Below are 25,724 nucleotides of genomic sequence, written 5' to 3' on the forward strand. Positions count from 1 at the left end.
GGACAATCACAGCCACCCAGGAAATTCACATATCCCTTTGTTTAACGGTGGAACATCAACAAAAGGACCATGGCATTCCAGCCAACTCATATTTCTGGTGCACCATGAACAAAAGGCACATTGAATCTGAAGGTATATCAGTCGACTGTGAATGGGTCTCCATCAACCTCCCGTTATACTATGATGGTTCCTCGTCTGAATCCAGACTGGTAAATTTCCAAGTGTTAAATGACAAATATAGGATGATTGTCAACCTGACTACCCACCTTATTTGAAAAAGGACTTTGGACTTGTAGCAGGTCACATGGGTGAGACAGCCATGTTTGTTGCCTGCTTTTAAAGCAGCAAATACATTGCCATTCCTTTACTGTCATTGTGTCAAAATCCTGGAACTCCCTTCCTAACAGCACTGTGGATATACCTACACCACATGGACTGCAGTGGTTCAAGAAGGCAGCTACCATCACCTTCTCGAGGGCAACTAGGGATGGGCAATAAACGCTGGCCCAGACAGCAAAGCCCACATCCTGTGAATGAATTTAAAAAATCAACTCTGCAGAGACATTGGCACCATCAGAAAGCCATCAAACTAGCTGCAGTCAACTGTGCAGCCAAGATAATAAACAGCAAAATGTTGAAAGTGGGAAAAGGACACTCCCCAACTTGTTCCAATTTCAAGTTCACGTGAGAACCAACCTCCTGTAAACTCACTACAAGAGGCCTCGCAAATCACTGAGAATCCTCTGCTTGTAGGAGTTTCACTTCAGTTAAAAGCATCAATTCATCTAAGAAACTGCAGGCCCGCCATGAAAAAGAGACCAAGACAATTAATTATACTTTGTAAATTGATTTTTTTCTTCACCTGTATCTAATCGTTCTATGAGTGATAGTGTGTGTGAGGCATATGAGTGAGATGTTGAGTTTTTTAAATCTCCGGGGCAAGTGTGGGATGATAAATAACCTTCTTAATTTTAAAACTCTCAAAAAAGCTTGCTGCTGGAATTTATTTAAATTGGGACAATCACTCTCACATACAAAGCACGTAGGTCATGGATAGTAAGAAAACAAACAAACCACTGAATAGTCCCAGAATGCACATTATTTTAGTTACTAAAAATGACTGTTTATTTGTGTGGAGACTAGTGGAAAATGGAGTCCTGGAAACAAAAGATATTAGCATAAAATATAGGTAAAGTTAGTTTTAATTTATATTTCTCAGCCAGAATTCTGGCAAGTACTTGACCTACATTGCCATAAGAACTTGGTGTAGTTTAGCAAGGATTGCTAAAGGGAACAACCTGCATAGGATTTACTTCATTGACATGAGAGATTTTTTAAAAAAATGTTCAATCTCAAGCTGTGGGTGTTACCAGCTGTGGGTCTTATTGTCCTTCCCAGTTGTCCTTGAAAAAATGATGGTGGACCACCCTCTTGAACTCTTGCAGTCTCATGTGGCAGTGGTGCTCCTGTAACGGTAGTAGGGAGTTCCAGAATTTGAAGCAGTAACAATTAAGTATCAGATATACAGCTCCAAGTTATGATGTGTATAACTTGGAGGTGATGGTGTCATGCCTTTGGATTGCCCCTTGCCGGTTCCCTTCAGATTTGCTGTCATTGTACACTTTACATTTGTCTGACTCTAAAGTTTTCAATATCAGTAACTCAGGAATTCCTTTATCCATGAATTTTGCCTCTGCCTGCTCCCCTGGCACACGGTCACCCACTTCTCTCTCTCTTTCTCTGCATTGTCACTATACCTTAAACTGCCTAGCTCTGCCTTTTGGGTGACTACGTGGTGGAGAATACAATCCAAAAATTCCTCATCCTCCCTGATTCTGGGGAGTGTGGCCAATTTTTGCTGGAACACATACCGTATACATTTGTATAAAAGCTGAGTTTCTAAGACTAAACTTCTAGCCAAAAAGTAGGGGGCTGGCATTTACACGAGTAATAGTTTAGAGGGATTGAAACCCGCCCTCTCCAATCGTCTCGCACAAAAGGAGCTAAAAGGTATTTTTATTTATAAATAAACAATAACCTCCATGGAGACAGACATTAATTTGTGTACATGAAATTCATCAAATATATCAAACTCATCAAAAGCCATATATATCAATTTATACAATTTCATTCAATTTTTTTTCACAGCACAAAAAAGAATACTTACTTGGCATCAGAACAGGCACTGAATACTGTTTCCTCTCCAACTTTGCTCACTGTTTGACTGGCTGGTATATCAATTCATTGGAGTCTCATCCATGTTGTCAATACAGGCCAATCTGGATCAATTTTTTGTTGATGTTTGATTATAAACTGCTGAAATGTGATAAGCCTGTCATTAAATTCTTTGGGAGACACCGTGACATCTTGGTCTTCTGTCACAGTACAAAATTGTTTCCCTTCACAAGGCTGATACACCATCTAGGGCTGGCTTTGAAATCTTCAATGCTTAATTTTCTTGCTTGCTTCAAGGCAAAGATTCGGATAGATCCTCAAGAAACTGAGAATCCATTTCTGGCGATTGATGTATTTTGCAACTCTGTTTTCCATTGCGGCCACATGCGAGACTTTCCTTTGTTTGCACAATTATTCTTCGGCACCTGCCTAAGCCTTGCACAGAACTTCCTCCAATCTCTAATGTTCTTCTCTGATATCTTGGATTCTTTAGATGCAACACAATTATTTGTCTGCTGTGCAATCTCAATGGCTTTTAAGTTTAAACTGGGTTGTGTATCTGCCATTCCTTCTTGAGACCATGTTGCCAAATTTGAGGGCGGGATTGGTGGGAACGCAATATGCACCGATGAAGTGGTAGCCTTGACATCCCATGTTGATGTGAGCAGACTTGAGGAGCTGAACAGCCACCTTCAGTGGTGTGTTATTCTATGATTCTATCAATGAGTAGGTTTGTAGCAGGGTGTGTTTGACCTCAGCGGTGAGCGGGTGGTGTGAACAAAGAGTTTGGATTTTTTGGCTAAAAGTCGGGGGTTGACTTGTAAGCGAATCATATCAAAAATAAATGATTTTTTTGGCCAAAGGTTGGGTGTTGACTTTTACACGAGATGTACCATAACTGAAGTATATACAGTAGGCCCTCTGCTCCAAAAAATTAATTTTTTCACATTTTGTGTATTGTCCCTTGGTATACTGAGACCCCCTAACTGGATATAAGGAAATTAGTTGTGTTTATGATGTATGAAAACAGTTTTCCCAGACAAGTTAGGAATTCAAGCTGCTTCATTGGAATTATAAAAGTTTTTGTAGCTTACAGAGGTGATATTGAATCATATCTGGGATGATTTTGGAGCTTGAGAAATTTATTGAAGGCAAAACAGGAAAAATGTACTTGGCGACTAAAGCCCTGTCTTGACATACCTTGGAAAAAAAAGAAAATACTGATTGATGAAAGGTATGCACCTGAAATGTCATAACATGATTTATGTCTTCATAGATGCTGACCAATCTGCTGTGTACATTTCCAGCATCTTCTATTTTTACTTAATTTCCAATATTTGAAGTTTTTTCTTTAATTTGACATATCTTGTTTGCTGGAGAGGTAATAAGGAGGGTCCGTGACTATAATGAGGAGGGCATCTCTATTTGAGGATGATGGGGAGCAAATAAAGGAAGACTTCACTGAACTTAGTAAATAAAGTTGTAGAGAAGAATATTAGAAGAAAGCAAATGTTTTTGCACAGGAGATAGATGAACAAGCTGAATCGTGTTAATAAGAACATAAGGAATAGGAGCAGGAGTGGACCATATGGCCCACCAATCCTGCTCCATCATTCAACACGATCATGGCTGATCTTGTGCATTAACTCCAATTTCTCTCCCACTCCCGAAATCCCTTAACTCCCTGACAGACCACAAATCTGTCTATCCCAGCCTTAAATGTATTCAATGATGGAACACCCACAACCCTCTGGGGTAGCGAATTCCAAAGAATCGCAACCCTTTGAGTGAAGTAATTGCTCTGCATCTCAGTTCTAACTGATTGGCCCCTTAGCCTGAGACTGCGCCCTCGTGTTTTAGATTCCCCGACCAATGGAAGTTTTCATTCCAAGCATTTTTGCATTTTTGTGGCTAAATAAGCGTGCTAAATTTTCCACCCGTTGACTGTGAAAAGGTGGCCAATTCAGTCAAATAATTTTCTTCAACGCAAATTGGATGGACAAATTTTAATATTTCTATGAGACTAAGCCTTTGTATATTTATAAACAGTTTTGTAGATTAAACAAAAACTTATTTTAGGCCTGGAGGAATGGATTTCCGAACGAGAAAGGATGAGACGTTAAGGTACTTGTATATTTGACTGCTTTGATTTAAAGTAGCTTTTTGGCGGTTTTTAATGTTCTTAATTCTGCATTAGTACATTTGCAGAACAAAAATGACCAATTTCACAGATTCTGAAAACTTTTGGTAAAACCCAAGTACCCAAGTTATTTTGACACACCTGGGATGGAACTCTACCTTTATAATTCAAATAGTTTGAATTTAATTTCCAGGAAATTTAAGGTCAATTCTAGAAATCTCCTCAGAAAATGTCCGTTTTTCATGCAATAAGTCTAAATTATCTTGGAAGTGGAAATTGTTATGTTAATTAGAGACCAGTTACATGCCACTTTTTCCCTTAAAAAAAAGTGTATATTTGCTGACTAGCATCGCTGGGAGGTAGGATCTTTATATACGTCAGAGCAATAATTCCAACCCTTAAACCCAGCTTGTTTTCCACAGATTAGCTTAAGCACTTGACCTTCAAAGTCAACAGTTGACACACCATTTCCACAACTGACTCTCAGGAGCGATTAAACTCTAAGTCTGTTCGAATGACATCCCATTCCCACTGAACATCCATTCACCATTTCCTTTTTACTGATAATTCTGATACTTAGAGTTCCCTTTTTCCAACCCATATGAGTTATTTTGTTTGCTTGATAGTACAGGTCTGTGTACAGTTTGAAGGTCAGACTAGTGCAATGTGAGTATTTACTTCTCATCAGTTATTTGTGATGTATCTCAGCAGATCACCAAGCCCACATAAAAAAGAAATAAAGCTATGTGTTTAGAATTTCATTTGAGGTGGTGGGGGTGGGGGGTGGATTGTGGGGGATAGAAATCTAACAAAATTTGGGAACGAAACCACATGAGTGCATAGATACAAATATTAAGCTTTACTAGTAGCCTTTGTGAAAAGAAAGGTGTTGTGCCAGCCTGGCTCAGTGATAGTACTCTTGCCTCTGAATTAGAATGCCTTCACTGCATTTAAAGGAATGATGCATTGTCAGAACTGCAATATTTTCAGATGAACTGAAGCCTCGTCTGCATGTTCAAATGGAAGTAAAAGATTTCATCGTAATATTTGGAGAAGTAGGAGAATTCCTCCAGTGTCGCAGGCAACACTCATCCCTCAGTTAATGGCAGCAAAATAAATTGCCTGATCATTTATTTCATTGTTTGTTGTACCTTGCCTTATGCACAGGACAACCATCTTCAAAACTACTTCCATTGGCTGTGAAGCACTTTGGGATGGCTTGAGGATGTGGGAAGCTTTCTACAAATACAAGTTATTTTTATCGGATACTTTTTAATAGAGCCAAGAATTGGTTACATGTTATGGCAATAAAACAGATGTTCAGCGCTACTTAGTTTATACAGAGAGTGAATGTTTTTAAAGCTTGGCTGAAAGATAATATCAGTTTGTGGTAAAACAGGGATGTCTGTTTTGAGCCCTATAAATTGCGGGCTTTATCCAAACATAAGCATTCCTGCTACTAAGTTGCATTAAAAATATTTTTCTTGCTTATAAATCTATTTCCTAATAAAACCTTTGCAAAGCTAACTGAAATTATTCCTTGCAGTAGTACTAGGATTAACTATACCAAGGTGGTATATCACCCTTTTATGCACTGTAAACAGGTCTTGGCAATTTAAAAAAAAATCTTTACTATCTTCAAACAATGCTGGCTTTGTTGTTTGTGTTATACAGCACTTTTTTCTCTTGCTTTTGCTCACTAATCAAAAGAAGCAGGGCAAAATTAGCCAGAGTATCTCAGCATGCAGGACACAAGTAAAAGAATTGTGTTAGAATGATGGTTTATTGCATAGCAATATAATTCAAATGTGCATAAAATGACCTGATTCAACATTTAGTCACTGTTTACTCGCAGGAAACCATCTTGCTTGTGTGAACCAGGTAATTTGATATCATTTGAAACATGAACTTCAGAGTTCAGTACAGAAATTGGTGGGTGGAAGAGCCGGAAGACTACACATTCAGTTCAAGTATTCTTGATCTAAGTTCTCTAGTGTTCCAATGAATTTGGATCATAGAGGTGTAGAAGTACATCCATGTTTGTAATTAGACCAGAGTGGAATCTTTTACAAAGCACCACTAAAACTTGGAACATTGGGAAAAAGACCCTGAACCTTATTTGAAGGTGCTCCTTGCTCAGCTCAGAGATTGTGGGTGGAATTTTCCATGCCTGCTGGCAGTGGTGTGGGCAGACAATATGGTGTGATGGGTTTTACAATGGTGGGAAATCAGTTCACATTCATCCGCTCAGCCCCCCCCCAACTGCGGGCCGTGTTTCCCAACACTGGACGTCAGGAACCTCATTGTAATACATCAGCATATCATTATCAGGCCAGCCCGCCGGAATGGTTTCCCCTCCCACTGCATCGTCCCTCTATGTCGGCAGGAAAGCACACTGACGTGTTTCACAACAGCGCATAAAAGGCATGTACTTGGTGGCCTGCACTTTGAGGGAAATTCAGAGGTAAGTACACAGTAATGTTGTGCAGCGCTCGTCTTGTGGTAGGGTAGGGTCAAGGGCAGCTCTATCATTAAGGTGACTGGTGGTGGAGGGTAGGGGCGCAAGAGCAGCCCTGCCGTTGCATGCAGCGCACAAGTATTCAGGATGGGAGGTCGTGTGGACAAGGGAAATGGCCACTCATTAGGGAAACCTGTATAAAGTGACCATTCCTCTGCGACTGAGACAGCTCAGTTGCAGCCACATTGATATGATTGAGGTCAGGCTTCCAGCTTATCTGCCCACTTGAGCAAACTAGAGGCATCAAAAAGCCACCAAGTACTCCAAGTTTCCCCCTACTGACACAGACTGCAAATTCATGAGCATTTTAGTGGACTGCAGAACCGTTGGGCAACTGCACATGTTGTACAATCTCCTCGCTAAAGCTGGCCATGGAGCAGTCACTGCTAGAGGCGCTCACAGCCCCTTGCAATGTCAGCATCTGGTTTGAACCAGTCTCCCCCATGGTTCAAGCTAATGGGGTAGCCATGCAGCGCACTAATCTCTGGCCATCCAAGTGGTGGCCAGCACTCTCCAGGAAGTGTTAAGGGGCCATCACACTTAACCAGGACAGGTTTTTAGCACACCCGTGCTAACTGTGTCTCTTTCTCTCATCCTACTGGAGGAGTACATCAGGATCATGGAGCCTGGTGAACTAGCTGTATGCCTGATGGCTTTCAGAGTGCGAAGATGTTGGAGGAGAGAGCAACTGAGGCTTCTGGCTGAGCAGTGGCAGGAGTAGCAACCTTAGAAAGAAGGGGCAGGTGGGGCTGCCACACATGCCGCCCAAGAGCCACAGCGAGCCATCACAGCAACAGCCAGGTTCTGTAGATGCCGTCTTTCATTCCTGCACTGTCACCGAAGACTGCGCATGTCTAGGCAACTGGTCGGTCAGATCTGCCAGCTGCTGCAGGATTTGGCACCACACTGCCATTGGCCGTGAAAGTGATCGCGGCATGCAATTTCTATGCCAGTAGCTCCTTTCAGGGCTCCACAGGTGATCTCTATGTGTATCACAATCCTCCATCCACAAATGCATGCATGAGGTTGCAGATGCCAACTTTGCAAGGGCACACAACTTAGTGCATTTTACCCGGGACCAGGACAGCCAGGATGCAAGAGCAAATGGATTTGCCCAGATCTCGGGTTTCCCACAGGTGCAGGGTGCAATCGACTGCACTCGTGATGCTCAGACCTCCGTTGCAAAACACACTGCACTACGTCAACCACAAGTTCTCTGAATGTGCAGCTGATGTGCCACCACCAGAAAGGCATTCTGCAGGTGTGCATGTGGTTTCCAGGGAGTGTGCATGACACCTATATCCTCAGTCGGTCATAGATCCCTGGAATCTTCCAGGGGCCACAGAACCTGCAGGGAAGGCTCCTTGAGGATGTGGGCTATCTGCAGAAGCCGTGGCTGATGACACCCGTGCGACGACCTCAAACTGCAACAGAGTGACGCTATAATGAGGCTCATGCACCAGGGCACAATTTGACTAATGACCCTCAGAGGGAATTAATTCCTCCCTCTCTCCGTCTTAACTGGGAGACCCCTTATTTTTAAACTGTGACTTCTAGTTCTAGATTCCCCCATGAGGGGAAACATCCTCTCAAGCATCCTCAAAATCTTAAATGTTTCAATAAGATCACCTCTCATTCTTCTGAACTCCAATGAGTATAAACCCAACCTTTTCATCCCAGGAATCAACCTGGTGAACCTTCTCTGTACTGCTTCCAATGCAAGTATATACCTCCTTAAATAAGGAGAACAAAACTGTGCACAGCACTCTCGGTGTGGTCTCACCAATGCCCAGAACGTGTAGCAAGACTTCCCTACTTTTATATTTGCAATAAAGGCCAACATTCCATTTGCCTTCCTAATTATTTGCTTCTATTTTAAGTATTTTGTATTTCTTAAAATGGGGACACTACCTGATCTGAGTGCTCAAAAGGTTCAATCTCAGAAGCACAGAATCTTTACTGTGCAGAAGGAGGTCATTCGGCCCATCGAGTCTACTGTAGCTCTCTGAAAGAGCATTCTACCCAGTCCCACTCCCCTGCCTTATCTCTGTAACCTTGCACATTCTTTCTTTTCAGATAGCTATCCAATTCTTTTTGAATGCCATCATGCTCCCAGGAAGTTCATTCCAGATTCCTAACACCCTTTGGCTGAAAAAAAATTCCTCTCATCACGTTTACTCATTTTGTCAATTATTTTTAATCTGTGCCCTCCAATACTTGATGCACCCTTGAGTGGGAACAGTTTCTCACAATTCACCATGTCCAAATCCCTCAAGATCTTAAATACCTCTCTCAAGTCTCCTCTCAGCCCTCTTTTCTCCAAGGAAAACAGTCCCAACCTTTCCAATCTATCCACATAGCTACAGTTCTTCATCCCTGGAATCATTCTTGTGAATCTCCTTTGTACTATCTCCAATGCCTTCACAACCTTCCTTAAGTATGGCACCCAGAACTGGATGCAGCACTCCAGATGAAGCCTAACTAGTGTCGTATACAAGTTCAACATGACCTCCTTACTCTTGTACGCAATGCCCCTTTTAATAAAGCCTAAGATGCTATATACTTTATTAATTGCTTCCTCAACACGCCCTGCCATCTTCAATGACTTATATACATTTTTTTTCATTTGTTTGTGGGATGTAGGCGTCGCAGACTAGGCCAGCATTTATTGCCCATTCCTAATTGCCCTAATTCAGAGGGCATTTAAGGGTCAACCACATTGTTGTGAGTCTGGAGTCACACATAAGCCAGACCAGGTAAGGTCAGCAGATTTCCTTCCCTGAAGGACATTAACGAACCAGATGGGTTTTTACAACAATCGGCAATAGTTTCGTGGCCGTCGGACTTTTTTTTATATTGAATCCAAATTTCTCCATCTGCCATGGTGGGATTCGAACCCTGGATCTCTGGAACACTAGTCAAGTGACAATACCACTATGCCACTCCCTACCCCATATACCGCCTATCCCACATGCACTAAGGTCCCTCTGTCCCTGCATCTCCTTTGGAACTTCTTCCTATATTTTATACTTTATTTCCATATTCTTCGTGCCAAAATGAATCAACTCATATTTCTCTGCATTGAACTTCATCTGCCACTTGTCTACTCAATCCACCAACATGTCTATGTCCTTTTGAAGTTCAAGACTATCCACATCACAGTTGGCAATGTTTCCAATCTTTGTATCATCTGCAACTTTTGAAATCATGCCCCGAACACCACAGTCTTAAGTCATTAATATCTATCAGGAAGAGCAAGGGTCCCAACACTGACCCCTGGGGAACTCCACTACAAACCTTCCTCCAATCTGAAAAGCATCCATTAACCACGACTTTTTGGTTCCTTGTCAGTCAGCCAATTTCTTATCTAAGCGCCTACTCTCCCTTTTATTCCTTGAGCTAGAATCTTGCTCGCAAGTCTGTTGTGTGGCACTATATCAAATGCCTTCTGAAAATCCATACACAACACATCAACAGTGTTGCCCTTATCAACCTTACTTTTTATCTCCTCAAAAAACTTCAAGTTAGTTAAGCATGATTTTCTTTTAATGAATCCATGCTGGCATTCCTTAAGTATCCTGCACTTGTCCAAGTGACTGTTGATTTTGGCCCAAACTACAGTTTCCCAACCACTGAAGTCAAACTGACTGGTTTGTAGCTGCTGACTTTATCCTTGCACCCCTTTTTGAACAAGGGTGTAACATTCACAGTTCTTCAGTCCTCTGGCAATACCCCTGTGTCTAAAGAAAACTGGAATATTATCACTAGTGCCTCTGCAATTTCCACTCTCTCTTCCTTAAGTACCCTTGGATGCATCTCATCCAGTCCTGGTATCTTATCAATTTTAAGTTAAGATAGCCTTTCTAAAACACCCTCTTTCTCAATTGTAAATTCTTCTAGTGTACCAGTTACCTCCTCTTTCACCTCAGTCTTGGTAGAGTCTTCTTTCTTTGTAAAGACAGATACAAAGTACTCAGTTATTAGCTCCACTATTTCTCCTGCCCCACATGCAAGACCCTATATTATCCCTAATCAGCTCCACTCTTTATTTTACCACCCTTTTATTATTTATAGCTTATAGAAGACCTGGGGATTCCCTTTATATTGGCTGCCAATCTCTTTTCATGCTCTCTCCTTGCTTTTCTTACTAGTTTTTTCACTTTCTGTCTAGTACTTTTAGTTTCAGCCTGACTCTCCTTGGTGTTTTCTACCTGACATCTGTCATACGTGCACTTCTTCCTTTTTAGCTTCACCTCTATTTCTCTCGTCATCCAGGGTGCTCTGGATTTATTTGTCCTACGGTTGCCGTTCCAAGGGAATATACCTTGATATTGCCTGCAATACTTTTTCTTTGAAGGTAGCCCAGTGTTCAGCCACTGCCTTTTCTGCTAACATTTGATTCCAACTCTCACGATGCAGATGCATTCTTATCCCATCGAAGTTGGCTTTCCCCCAAGTAATTATCCCTGCTCTGGATTATTCCTTGTGCTTTTCTGTGGCCAACCTAAACTTTATGATACAATAATCACTGTCCCTTAAATTATCTCCCACTGACTCTCACTTGGGCTAACTCATTCCCCAGAACCAGGTCCAACACAGTGCCTTCTCTCCCATTGGACTGGAAACATACATTCAAGATGGTAACGCTACCTCAGATTTTCAGCCAGTATGCCAGAGATCTGACACTTGGCCCTAAAAATTGTTTGCTTCCATATTAACTTAATGGAAGGTCATTAAAATTTTCCGTCACTGAACTACAAAGAAAATGATCTTCTGATACAGGTAGCACTGTTTGATCTTCAATCTACATTCATAGCTCTTACCAACTTCTTGTCTCTAACTACTGCACGATCAATTGCACATCCTATGTGCTCATCATAGCCTTTTGTCTGGAATTTTCTCAGATAGCAGACACTTGAAACAAATTCAGGGGCTGGGTTTCATTTTCACCGCACACTGTTGCTCGACAAAAACATGAGCAAGCAGCCAAGGTGTCTGCCAACCTTCTTGAGCCAACCAAGAGGAGATGCTTCAGACCACTACAATTATTGCAGACCAAGCTCAGACTAGGGATATTCTTTGGGTAACACTTCCTCTGATGTTTTTGTGTGGCGATATTGTAAATTCAGTCATGTTCAATTCTTTTGTATGTGTTTTTAACAAAATCCGAAACACATGGAGCTAAATGGGATAGCTCTTGAAAATCGGTGCAGGTGTTGTGATGCATGATTAGCTTACGCTGACTGTTTGTTTGCGTGATTTCAGTGTGCAGCCTGTGCTTATTGCACTGTTGATTTACTGTATGCATCCATAGGGGTCCAAAATCAATCTTCGCTAGCAATGCTTTAAAAAGGGAGTTGCAGTTTGACTGAAGCAGGTGTTGGGAGCCCAATGAGAGTTCAATCTGACGTGGGAAATACAGAGAAATGAACATGGGAAAATGCAGGCTGCAAGGTTTTCCAATGCTGCACTGGAGGTCTTGGTGGAGAAGGTGGTAAGAAGGAGAGATGTCCTGGGGTCCAGGAGACCCTCCAGACACGCTGTTAAAAGGCAGTGGAGCAGATAATCATGGCAGCCAGCCGGGCCAGGAGTCTAGCCCTGAGGACCTGGATGCACTGTTATGAGAAGTTTAATGATCATATGAGTGGTCAAGGTCAGTGAATGCATTTTCAAATATTGTGTCCTACTAACTGTACCACTTGCCTTAGCCACTTCTCAAATCACCACACCTCCATCACTCACCTGCCATTCAAGACTCATAGTTAACATGTATATGCTTCACCTAACAGTCACACTTAACATTGTTGTAAATCTCACAGCTTGCCCACACAACCATGACAGCCACATCACCCAGAACAAATCCCATGACACTCACTGACACACTTCTCTCACTCTTGCAGGAGAAGGTGATGCTTTATTGAAGGCAATAGGATCTAACTGGAGCAGGAGAGGCATGCTAGCATGTTTAACCCCCAGGGAGGAGAAAATTCTGGCTGTTATAAGAAGGACCATTGCTAAGGCTGTGGCTAGCAGTGGGGTGGAAACCATTGAAGATCATGGAATCATCATACTTAAACCACTATCTCATATCTCACTTGCTTCTCATTCCACAATTCCTTCTGATTTACAAGCTGCAGATGGCACAAGAAAACAATTTTTACTTGTGCCTCCCCAACTGCCCCTGCTCACCACAACTTTACTTTTGTCTTTTTCCTCTCAGATACCCAAGAAATGCAACCTGACCAGTCATTGGAAAACACCACAACCAGCAGCTCAGGTACCAACACAGCGCATATCGTAGAGGATAGATAAGAGGCATGATCTGCATGTGGTGAGACACTGGGTATGAGTGTGCTGCATCCAGGGCAGGAGGTAAGGATGATAGCATCCTTTGTGATAGTATGCTGGAGAGCAAGATCACACTCGTTCTGTTGCGGAGGACTCAGATGAGGACTTCGTTGGGGCAAGCACAGAAGAAGGTTGATGGCGATATGCAACAAAATGCTTGGTGCATTGAAAAGCCTGCCAGAAAGCTTTGGGTTCTGAGTCAAGCAGCATGGAGCAAAAAGCATCAACTTGACTGAGAGGTTAGAGCCCATTCTTTTCAGCATGGAAGTGGTGGACACTTGTCGAACGATATCTCAGCTTCCATTGCAGAACAAGGAGCATGCAACAAAAGCCTGAGTGCTGCAGTAGAAGCTCAGACTGAAGTCAAGCAAGGTCAGCTTGCTGCCTTGCAAGCACAAACTGCCCTCATACAAGATCAGACTGCTGCCATGATGGCTGCGGATACCAGTTCAAAGGGATGTCACACCAGAACAACAATCTGTCATCCATCAGATTACTAGGATTACTGAGGCACCTTGCTAACAGAGTGGCTCCTCCATGGAGCCGGAACCTCCTGTCTTGCTCAAAGTGAAAGCATTCATCCTCCCACTCTACCAGTGCCCATACTGTTGCTGCCCATTTCTAAATGATGTAGGCCCAGAGCTATGAGTGGTCGACCTCCATTCCATCTGTAGCCTCCACTGAAGGTGAGTAGCTTGCCAACAGCTATGCTGCAGCCACTGAATTGCAGTGGTTACGAGCACTTGGACAGGCAAAGAAACACACATGGAAGATGGGCACTGAGGGAATGAACAAGGGTGATAAGTTCATGTCTATATGCAATATGGCATGATTTAATTATATAAATTTGGATTGAAATAAAGTTTTCCTGTTGAGTTTTATTTTTGCACTGTGGGCAAGAGTACAATGTGACAGTCAATGTGATGGCCAGGTAGTGGGAGTGGGATTGTTGGTGAAAGGGGAATTAGGGTTGGTGGTTACCAAAGAATTAGTTCTTCAGAGCTATACACTCCAGGGTAGAAAGGGGCTGCCTCCTTTCCTCCTCCTTGTGCTCTTCCCACCTAATACTTTGTAGCAAGGGCTGTCCCCTCTTGATGGCATACCACCATGATCTTGAGACCTGTTTGGCTGAATAAAGCAAGGCTTCTCTAGAGCAGTCCATAAATTGGAATCATTGCTTCAATGTGCTCACAATCTGTCCCATCATACCTCTTGCAGCAGCATGACTCTCGCTGTATGCAGGCTTTCTATGTGTGCATGGGTTGCAAACTGGAATCAAGCCATGTTGTCAGCGGATAGCCCTGGTTGCCCAGTAGCCACCCTTTGTTTTGCTGGCTAAGGTGCAGCTGACAGAATGACTGCATAGTTATTGCTAGATACCAGGTAAGACCTGCAACTGGACCAGAAGTGAAATCCCTTTGGTTCCAGTACTTGGTAGAGTTGATATATGGTACTTGCAAAGCATTGGCAGCCTGCAACATGAGGAAGCCTGAAATCCTAACAAAGCCTCTTGCCCAATCCACCTTCTTGTCTTTGGCAAGAGAGAATGAAATGAAGTTCATTGAATTTGAATAGGGTGCCTCAGCAACCACCCTTTGTGATAGACTTCTCGTTGTTCAAGTATGCCCAAGTTGTAATTGATCTCATTGTCTTCTGTAGGTTCCCTTATGACTTAAGATCCAATGCGGGATTGGCACAGGTGTCCACAGAACTGGCAGTTCATGTTGCCGTTGGTTCTTGGTGGAGCTTCTGCAGCTGTGTTGCCTCTGGCCTTTCTCTGTGCTTGTCAGATGATGTGAGCTTGGCATTAATGGTTCACAGAACATGCTGAACCAAATTTCAGTGCTTGCCTCCACATGAACTGGTCAGCTGCAGTGATTTCCCACTAGAGGTGGTTTGTAATGTAGAAGTTTATAAGGCTCTTTTTTAGGATGACTTTATATTGTTTGTAGTGACCTGTTTGATGTTGCTTGCCCTGATACAGTTACCCATAGAAGATTTTCTTGGGGATTCTATAATCATCCATGTGGGAAACATGGCCTGGCCATCCAAATTTAATTTTCTGGAGGGTGATCGCAGCACAATGGAGAATCTCATTGTTTGTGATTTTGTCCTGCTACCAAATTCTCGTGATGGACCTCGGGTGTCTTTGGTAGAAAGCATTCCAGAGCTTTGATGTGGCATCTGTAGTAGACCTACGATTCTGCACCATATAGCAGGGTGGTAAGGACAGTGGCCTGGTAGAGTTTGATTTTAGTCTTCAGCTTAATGCCATGCTACTTCAGGACATGATCATGGAGTTGGCCAAAGGCAGAAAGTGCTTTCTGGATGACTGCACAGATATCTTCATCAATAGTGGCATCACTAGACAGCACATTACCAAGGTATGAAAATTTTTCTCTAGCCTTGAGACTGGTGCCATCAATGGTTATGTCTTGCACCTTCATAGCATATGCCTGGTTCTGGCTGAAACATAAACTCAGTCTTGGAGACTTCAGTAGCCCAAGCCCCAAGACTGGTTTGGTGTCATTCAATGAAATTACTTTGACATTCAATGGCATTACAATTGCTGAATCCCCCACTATCAGCATCCTCGGATTACCATTGACCAGAAACTCAACTGCACCAGCCATATAAGTAATGTGGCAAGGTCAGAAACTAGAAATTCTGCAGCGAGTAACTCACCACCTAACTCCCCAAAGCCTGTTCACCATCTACAAGGCACAAGTCAGGAGTGAGATGGAACACTGTCCACTTGCCTGGATGAGTGCAGCTCCAACAACACTCAAGAAGTCATCCAGGACAAAGCAACCCACTTGATTAGCACCCCGTCCACCCCCTTAAACATTCACTGCCTCCACCACCAAGACACAGTGGCAACAGTATGTACTATGTGCAAGATGGATTGCAGCAGCTCACCAAGACTCCTTCTCAGCACCTTCCAACCCATGACCTCTACCCAGAAAGATGAGGGCAACAGATGTTTGGGAACGCAATCACCTGCAAGTTCCCCTCCAAGCCATACATCACTGTGATTTGGAACTATATCACTGTTCCTTTACTGCCGTTGGGTCAAAATCTTGGAATGCCCTGAAAGCCCTATGGGCATGCCTGCATCAGATGGATTGCAACAGTTCAAGCAGATCGCTCACCAGTACCTTCTTGAGGGTAATTGGGTATGGGCAACAAATGTTGCCTTGCCAGCCATGCCCACATCCCACAAAAGAATTTAAAAACTGATGAAAACATCTCCCAACTTCTCAAACAAACACATGCAAGTTTCCTAACAGGCCCACAGTCAACAACCAAGCATTGAGCATGTAAATATGCTGAACACAAGCTCTAGTATGTTTTAAAAGAGATGCAAATTGACTGGTGGAATAAAAATGTTGAAGAGCTGCAACATCTAACTGAGAGAAATGATCCATGTTTTTGCAAAGTACTGAAAAGTGTATATGGCCCACCTCCCCAAATTCTTTGCTTCTATTCTAAAAGCTGATGGAAATGAACTAACAACTGATGAGACAGCTGTAATGGAAAAGTGGTGTGAGCTTTGCGCTGAGCTCCTCAACAGACTCCTACATCTCAGCAGATTCTCTATATCAAATTGAGCTGTTGCCTGAAAGCCTGTCACTTCCTCCTCCCACTGAAGAGGGTTAATGGCAATCAAATCAACCTCCCTTGCGCAACAGTGGATGGCATACTGTGCGGTGTTGCAAAAAGCTCATTGGTTCAGGCTGGAAGAAGCCAGATGCATTAAAGTTAATGTGGTCATCTTCACAGCAATGTGGCCATTGCCCTGCTTTGATGTTGCAGTTGTGGCTTCCACATTTGGTGATTTCGGTGAGGCTTTCCTCAGTGAAGTGCGAATAGCTCAGACATTGTTCCCCACTGAGGTTCAGGTGGAAAAACTGCTCTCTCAGCAATATCAATGACTGGATATTGTTAATTGTGTATTATTTGTGTTTAATTGTATGCAGGTGCTGGGCATTAACTGGGAATTCCTTTAAAAATAGGCAGACACTGAAACCGTGACTGTTGTGTTAGGAGGTATATGTTTGTAATGTGTAACTCTGTAAATAAATATAAAAGTGTGTAAAGATTGGGTCCATTTCAATCTTTCTGGAATACTGGGTGGTCAGAGATCAGGAGTATGAGACTGGAGTGCGAGCAGTCCCCTCAAAAAGTGGAACAGTGGCTGCAATCTCACAGATCATATATGGACATGGATCACGGACTCCTTGAGGCAGCAAAAAAGACAAGCGACCTTCGAGCCTGTGAACCACCCTAATTGTTTGTTGCACAGGACTGCTGCTTCCACGCCAAATTCTTGATGGTAATGTGGAGGACTCCCATTTGGAGATCCTCCCACCAGGGGCCCCCGCAACTTTGGGATGGCATGACAGAATGCTACAGCATGTCCAGATGATTGAACAGGGCGAGGAAGTGAAGGGCGTGCAACAGCAGTCTGTACAGGAAACCTCTCCGTAGTATTGTGATCCAGGGCCACTGTGAAATTCTGTCTAAATAGGGGCCAATTCAGAGTCCACTGCACACTTGGGCTGCCTCAACAACTCGAGTGCAGTCAGGGCAGAGCACTGCATTTTTAATGTTTTGGATGGCTTTGGCCATGAGCTGGATGTCAACAGACACGTGACATCCAAGATCTTGCAGCATCATCCAGCCCAGTCCTCCGCTATTCAACACGTTCCCCCACTGGTCACCCCAGAATACCGAGCCCTCTCTTCTGTCAGCCACATGAACCGTATGGGTGCTGGTTTGGATGCCTGAGCAGCGGCTCTTGGACGATAGTTGCTACTCCTAACGGGAATGAGCTCTTGCGTGAGGCAGGCACGTTCTAGACTTTGATTAGCTCCTGGTAAAAGACCAGCAATTCCTGTAAGGAGGCACAGAGACCCCTCAAGTGTATAAACAGGAGCTGCAGGTCATAATTGAGACTGTGCACCTGGTGGAAGGAATACCATTGTCAGTACACACCAACTGGGAGGGTGCTCAACGTAAAGGTATTGCTGCAGGATCTGAAGGTGGAAAGTCACCACCTTGGTGCAAAGATACACCAGCTCCTGGCCAGCCTCCTGAAGCTGGAGACTCAGTATCCCAGCAGCCTCATAGAAGATGTCGATGAATTTCTTCTGTATTTTAGTGACAAACTCCAGGGCACAGATCAAAGTGACTACCTGTGGAAAGCTTTATCCCTGGATGGTCTCGAAACACAATGGCTTTATTGAGTGTATTTCTTGTATCTCTCCATGTGGCTGGTAAACTGATACATTGACTGTTTTGCTTTAGTCATGTGTCGAGTAACAATGTGGCACCTTAGGATATACAATTATACAAGCATGTAGTGGCCCGGAGCTATGGATATGATGGTAGAGGCTCCAGTTTCTTTCCTTCACATGGCTGACCAGCAGTCTTTGCCACTCTTCCCACTTACCATTGGCATATGTTGGAAGGATTTACAGGTTGATACTCAACTTGCTTATCCCCCGTTATGAACACACCTTCCTTGGCCATCAAGTCGGAGAGTGGAACTTGAACCTGGAGCTTCTGGCTCAGAGGCAAGGATGCTACCCAAAGTCTTTCTTTATACTCTTCTAAATAAATCAACTAAACTAATCAATCACCCTATAAAGGGGAAGTCTCACTTTGTATGCTTTTTTAGCAAAACAGTAAATCAATAAAAATAAACTGATAGAAGTTTGTGTGACAGCCCCTGGTGGGGCACTGTAACTAAGACAAAACTTTAAAGGAAACTTACATAATGAAATCAAAATGGTGTTCTTGGGACTAATGATGATCTCCAGCCCCTGCAGTGCCCAGCAGTCATGGAAGGCCTCAAGTGTACCAGTTGACACTGTGTGCTCCCTCTCCAGGGACACCCAGCTGTGATCATAGCCACGGATGAGGGGCAGACAGTTGGGTTGGACAATGTCCTGGGCTGCAAGCTGTCTGGACCTGTTAATGGCCACTTTGGCCAGGCCCAGAAGCAGGCTTACAAGGAGGTCCTCCCTCCTCGTCCCCTTCGCACCAGATAACTAAAGATCAGGGTTGTGGGGCTGAAGTGCAACCAAAATTTGAGAAGCAGCCCCTTTAGGTAATAAAAATATAGACATGGAACATGGACTCCTCGATGCCACAGAAAATACAGGTGGCCTGGGAATCCTTGAGCCATCTTAACCTTCTATTACATGGGTCTGCTGCATGCAACACCCTTCATGCCAGGTTCCTAATGGAAAAGGGGAGGACTCCCACATAGAGAATCCTCCGTTGGGGACCCCTGCCACTGCCAGACAACAGGATGGAACGTCATGGCACGCCTGGATGGTTGATGAGGGCGAGGAAGTGAAGGGTGTGCAGCAGCAGCCCATACAGGAAACCCCTCTTCGCCAAATGAAAAGACAAAGGAATTTCCACGAGACAGCTCAAATTGTGGAGCCACATCTTCCGAGGGAAGTTTGGGACTAATGTGAAATTTCATCTGAACAGGGACCAGTTCAGATGGGAGTTCACCACACACATGAGCTGCCTCAACACCTTGATACATTGTTACTTGGCACGTGACTGCAGCAAAACAGTGATTGTGGCACCTCGGGATATATAATTTTACATGTTGTGGCCTGGAGTTTTGGATTCTGATGGTGAAGACTCCAGTTTCTTTGCATCACACCGCTGACCAGCAGTCTTTGCCACTCTTACTGCCTGCCATTGGCATAGGTTGGAAGGATTTGCAGGTTGATACTCAACCTGTTTTGGCCCTGTTACGATCGCACATTCCTTGGCCATCAAGTCATGGAGTGGAACTTGAACCTGGAGCTTCTGGCTCAGAGGCAGGGATGCTACCCAAAGTCTTTCTTTATATTCTTTTACATAAATCAACTAAACAAATAAAGTAATGAATCACCCTATAAAGGGCAAATCTCACTTTATATGTACTCAAGATACTTAATAATATCTTCCATCTAAATATCCTTAACCTTAATCATACAATTACGCACCATTAAAAGCTTGCCCTGCTCTGCGTGACCTCTGCACACGCTGCCACTCAAGCACTATTCCAAGAGGAAGAAGAGAAAGGTCACCCATGTCTGGGAACAACTGGTTTACGCTGCAGACTTGAAATCTGCAAAAAGTATTTCACCTGCTGCACTACTCTGCAGACTTTTGAAACAACTATGAAAAGCACAAAAAACATGTACAATTGTAGCAACATCCAGAAGAAATCAACCAGCAACTAACCTGTAAGTAATTGCTGATTCCTTTGGATATTACTGGTGGTGGAACCTTCCTGCTGCTTAACGTGTACCCAGCTGTGCATGCTTTGGAGAGATCGTTGGCTGTAATTGTGAGCTCCAAAATGGCACTGCCTGTTGATTAACATTGTGATCTGCTTGCTCTGCATACATCCGGTGGATGATCACTGGGCATGCTAATGCCTGCATCAAGGTGACAATGTCTTTTTGCGCCTGATGGGCCACCATCAAGCCCATTTGACTCCTATATTCTTTTGAAGGCATTTACTATTTTGTCACAAATAGTAAATGCAGGAATTATTCATGAATGGCATTCCAGTGTCGCTGCACACAACAACCAGAATAGTTTATAAACGAGAGTGGAAGGAAATTGTGGAAGGAAATGCACCTTTTGTGCATTAGGTTCATATATCTTTGTGTTGTACACTGGATTACCATGCTCAGAGTTATTCTTAGTAACTTTGTTTTTCAAAAACAGTTTCCATAAGATAACAAAAAGGACATTTTCAAGTATCATAAAGCTACCCTGGCATCCCAAACCAATTGACCTTTAGATGTTATTGTGATTTAATATGTTTGATGGCTTTGGCTCACCTAACAATCACTCTTAGCTCTGTCATCATAAGTTATTTGTGGAAAACAGACAGGTGGACTTGCATTTTGCAGTATTCCCTATTTAGCTTGGAAAAAAGTATTTTGTGAAGTTTAGGGGAGCAGCTTTAGGCAAACCAGAGTATATTGTAGTTGTGGCAGCATATGTTTTAAGACCTGATCAAAGAAGAAGTATTGCTGTCTGTCTAATAGTAATTCATGCTTGAAAACTGATTAGCGCTTTGATTCATAGGACTCCTTTGAGTTTGAAGTTCTTCAGTGCCCTGCCTGAAGCAAAGCTCAGCAGAATTTAAATTGGGAGGAAAAGTTGTAACATGGGACATTAACAACATAACTTCGGAAGAAGAGTCATTGAACTCAATGTTAGCTCTGTTTCTCTCTCCACACATGCTGCCAGATCTGCTGAGTTTTTTCAGCATTTTCTGTTTGCATTTCAGGTCTCCAGCATCTGTGATATTTTGCTCACATAGCTGATGTGGTATCTAAAAGTCCGACTATTGCGATCACAAATTATGGAATATATACAACCATATACTCCCTACTATGTGCAGTTACTAATAGGTAGAATGGTTTATCTTAACAGACCTACAAGGAGATGAGCATATGTTTTCTTATAGAAATGATTCTACAAATGTACGGAAGAATGCTCACTGTCACTTGAATGTCTTACAAAATTTAAGGCAGTTAAACAAGTTGTTAAATGCATGGAGGATACTTCAAAGCAGTTAAAACTATGCAATATGACTTTATCATGAAATTTCATGATATTTCTTTCTTCAAAAAGATCATAAAAGCACCAGGATAGAGTGGGATAATAGGTAAAAGCAAAATACTGCATATGCTGGAAATCTGAAACAAAAACAAAAATTGCTGGATAAACTCAGCAGGTCTGACAGCATCAGTGGAGAGAAAGACAGAATTAACATTTCGAGTCCGTAAGACTCTTCTTCAGGGATAATAGGTAAGTAGACAAAAAGGCAAGATTGAAGTCAATGGAAAAGATTCTTGAGAATCATCTGTAAGATAAAACAGGTTACTGATTTACTATGAGCCCATCTCACACTCCTGTCCTGGCAATTTCACCCCACAAAGCCTGCTCACAGTACAACTTCCATTAGCAACAAAATAAACAGAACTCCAGCCATGATTCCACCCTCAAAATCCACCTGGCCCAGCTCATCTCATCCATTTAGAATGACATACGAACATGTGCATTAGGAGCAGGAGTACGCCATTAGGCCCCTCCCACCTCTGCCATTTGATAATATTGCTTACATTATACCAGTGACTACAACTCAAAAGCATTTAATTGGCTGTAAAGTGATTTGAGACATCATGAAAGGTATAAGTGTAGATTTTGTCTTTCTTTCGTTACACCTGCATGCAGTAGGCAGAGTGACTGTAACAATGGTGCCCAACTGGAAATTGGATGCCCAATGCTGATTCTGTAAGGATAATTAATCACAGAACAATCAACAAATTTTTGAAAAAAAAGTTATAAAGTGGCTGCAAAGAAATTACTACATTTACAAAACAATTCAACTCTGTAGCTAATACAGCCATACAATTCTGACTTCTGTAGTGCTAAACCACAATATGCCTTTAAATGGCATCTGTTCCTTTTAAGCTAATGACACTATCCCCAACATTTGTCAATCAGATATCTACCAGCAGCTTGGGAAAAATATAGACTGAATAGTTGATCTGCATTTTTCAGAGAATAATGTGCAAGGTACATAAATTCAGTACACCCATAACTCAAGAACTGGATTGTTTCCCCCCACCCCCCACTCCCCCTCACAAACTGTCATACAAATTGCGTTGTACATTTTGTGAATTTACAGCCTAAAATGGAAAAACATAGTTAATAAATAAGAAAGTCCAACAGCAAAAAAAGTGTGACACTTGACCCCCCCCCCAATCTCTCCCCATGTTACCCCACCTCCCCAACACCCCAAATCTCATCCCCACCCCTCCAACTTCCGCCCCCACCCCTCAAGCATCCCTCAACCTCTCCGCACCCGCATCCCTCCAAAACCTCCAAATTTCCCCCAACCTGTCCAAAACCCCCCAGGTTATCACTGCCATCCCCCTCCCCTGCACCCCCCAGCATCCAACTGGCTCTAAAATAGAGGATTCACTTACCATTTTTCAAGCAAGAACATTCTCTGTTGCTGTGCTGCTATTGACCTTTGGGCAGCTTTGTGGTTTTCTGGCAGGTTTTTCAAAAGCAATCGGAACCATGAAGCTGCCTGAAGGTCCAAAGCAGCAGCGTAGCAACTAGTGAAATTGACTTAACAGACCAGCTTTTTTAAAATCTGAACTCTCAAGATGATGGTTCCGTTTTTCTTAAAGTCAGCCTTTCGGGTCTGCAACTCTGTCTATGGCTGCTGAGGCTGGGGGACAACAAGAAACTTTGTTTTGGGCAATGAGCTCAGACCACTGGTGTATCCCACCATCTGCAACCCCCTCCCCCCCCCAAAACCCCACACTCCCACACACACACCGCTGGACCCTGAGCATGGGAATGGTGATATAGTTCCAAGCCAGGTTGGTGTGTGGCTTGGAGGGGAACTTGAAGGTGGCGGTATTCTCATGCATCTGCTGCTCTTATCCTTCTAGGTGGTAGAGGTAGTGGGTTTGGAAGGGAGTATTTCCAGCATTTTTGGTTTTTATTTCAGATTTACAGCATCTACAGTATTTTGCTCTTATAAAAACAGTAGAGATGCTTTATTTCTATTTATGTTTTATTTGCTACTTGTATAATAAAATATTTTTATCAGCAGAGCTTTTGGAGGGTGAAAATTTGATACTCTCCAATGAAATATGTTATTTAGAAATTTAAATGATTATTTCAATAATCAGTCTTAGTTTCCTAAGAAAATCTAAATTTTGTGCTGTTAAATTTCCAAGCTGCTGCTCAAATTTTCTTCTGTCTTTTCATTCCTTTGCAGCGACATCTTTGATGCTATGTTTCCAGTAACCCACATTGCAGGAGAAACTGTCATTCAGCAAGGTAATGCTCTGTGAGACTTTAAAGGAGGGTGATTTGATTTTTAAAAATAATTTTTCTGGGTCAATCTTTATTTTTTACCATTTCCTTTCCTCCTCAAGGTAGCGATTTCTGTTGGGTGCAGACAGCCTTTCCAGTATTTCATGTATCTAGCCTTGGTTCATGTTAATCCAGGTAGTGATAACCTAGGACAGTGGTAGCGCTCCTGTCTACATGTCAGTAGGTCATGGGCCAAGCTTCTACTTCAGAGTCCGAGAAAGTGCTGCATTGTTGGATGAGATAATAAACCAAGACCTTGTCTGAATTTTCAGATGGACCTAAAAAATTTGAAGAAGAGCAGGGTCTTGGCTAACTTCAGTCAAAACCACAAAAAACAAATTGTGGCTATTTCTCATAATTAGCTCATTGTCTGTTTGTGGCGTAGCTCATTGTTGTTGTCAGTCCCTCAAAAGGAGGATGGCGGTCTGTCATACTCCATGATTTGTCTGCCCTCAGCTTACTCAGCAGGCCAACCCTGGAGCCACAGGTTCCTTGCCAAAGGGGACAAAAGCTTCCCTGAGGAAGGGGGCTTCTCAAGCCACAGCTCTCTTTCCTTCTGCTTTCATCGCTTCTCTGCAACAGAGTTTATGCATTCATTTTCTGACTGTGTTACAGCCTGTTGGATGATGCACTGCCACATGGTACGGTTTGTGGCAAGTTCCCTCCATGCACCAATGTCAATGTGTTCCCATTTCAATGAGGCCAATGTGTCCAGAAAATGTTTTCTGTCCTCTTTGAGATTGGGTGCCATCCTTAAGTCGTGAAAAGGGGGTCTGGTTTGGAAGCCAGTTATTTGGCATACAGATGCAGTGTCATGATCATGATTGATATGCAAGAGGCATTGGCTTTAGTGAAAATATTCAGCTGTCTTCCTACTTGATTTTAATTATCCTGAGGAAACACCGCTGTAGAAATTCTTCAGCACCCAGAGGCACCTTTGGCAGGTGACTCAAATCTCATTGCCATTTGGCAGGGTGGTGACAACAACAGCATTGTAGACTAAAACCTTTGAACTTTTATGGAGGTCTCAATTTTTGAAAACCCAGCTGTGCAATTTTTGGAAGGCTGATCCTGTGCTAGATCTCCACTTTGATGGTGACCTTTTGAGAAAGATAGATGCCGAGATACAGAAAGTGTTCAACGACTTCTAAGAGTCTCCCCTTAAATTACAATAGCTGGAGGTGTAGGTGCTGGTCCAGGGCAGGGCAGGGCTGGTAGGGGATTTTGGCTGATGTTCAGTGAGAGGCTAACCCTTGTATGCGGAGTCGAAGAGGTTAAAGGTAACCTAAATGTCACTTGCAGGCCCAGATGTGTAATCGTAGGCATGTTGATGCATGTTTTGGATATGTTGGATGGCTGCCTTAGTCTCGGCTCTCAGCCTGCTGAGGTTGAAAAGCTTTCCCTTCAGTTGAAGCTCAAAAATGACCCCTTGTGGAAGTTGGTCACAGATGAATTCCATTACCAGGTAAATAGTGAAGAGAGTTGGTGAAATCACACAGTCTTGCTTGACGCTCATCCAGATACGAAAGGGCTTGGTCTCCAATCCTTTGCAAAGAACAGTTGCTGTCATGCAGGAGTAACAAATTTTGCTGGACATCCAAGTCTCTG

General features: G+C 43.0%; 1 protein-coding gene across 1 annotated transcript in view; it reads left to right on the plus strand.

Moving 5' to 3' along the window:
- Positions 1–25,724, plus strand: part of prkar1b (protein kinase, cAMP-dependent, regulatory, type I, beta) — a 219,763-nt gene that overhangs the window by 97,749 nt on the left and 96,290 nt on the right. The window contains exon 5 of the mRNA XM_041207055.1: positions 24,019–24,080. Coding sequence (XP_041062989.1) covers positions 24,019–24,080 — 62 coding nt within the window. The remainder of the gene's footprint in view (positions 1–24,018; positions 24,081–25,724) is intronic.

The sequence above is a fragment of the Carcharodon carcharias genome, chromosome 15 (assembly GCF_017639515.1).
Source record: "Carcharodon carcharias isolate sCarCar2 chromosome 15, sCarCar2.pri, whole genome shotgun sequence".
NCBI lineage: Eukaryota > Metazoa > Chordata > Chondrichthyes > Lamniformes > Lamnidae > Carcharodon > Carcharodon carcharias.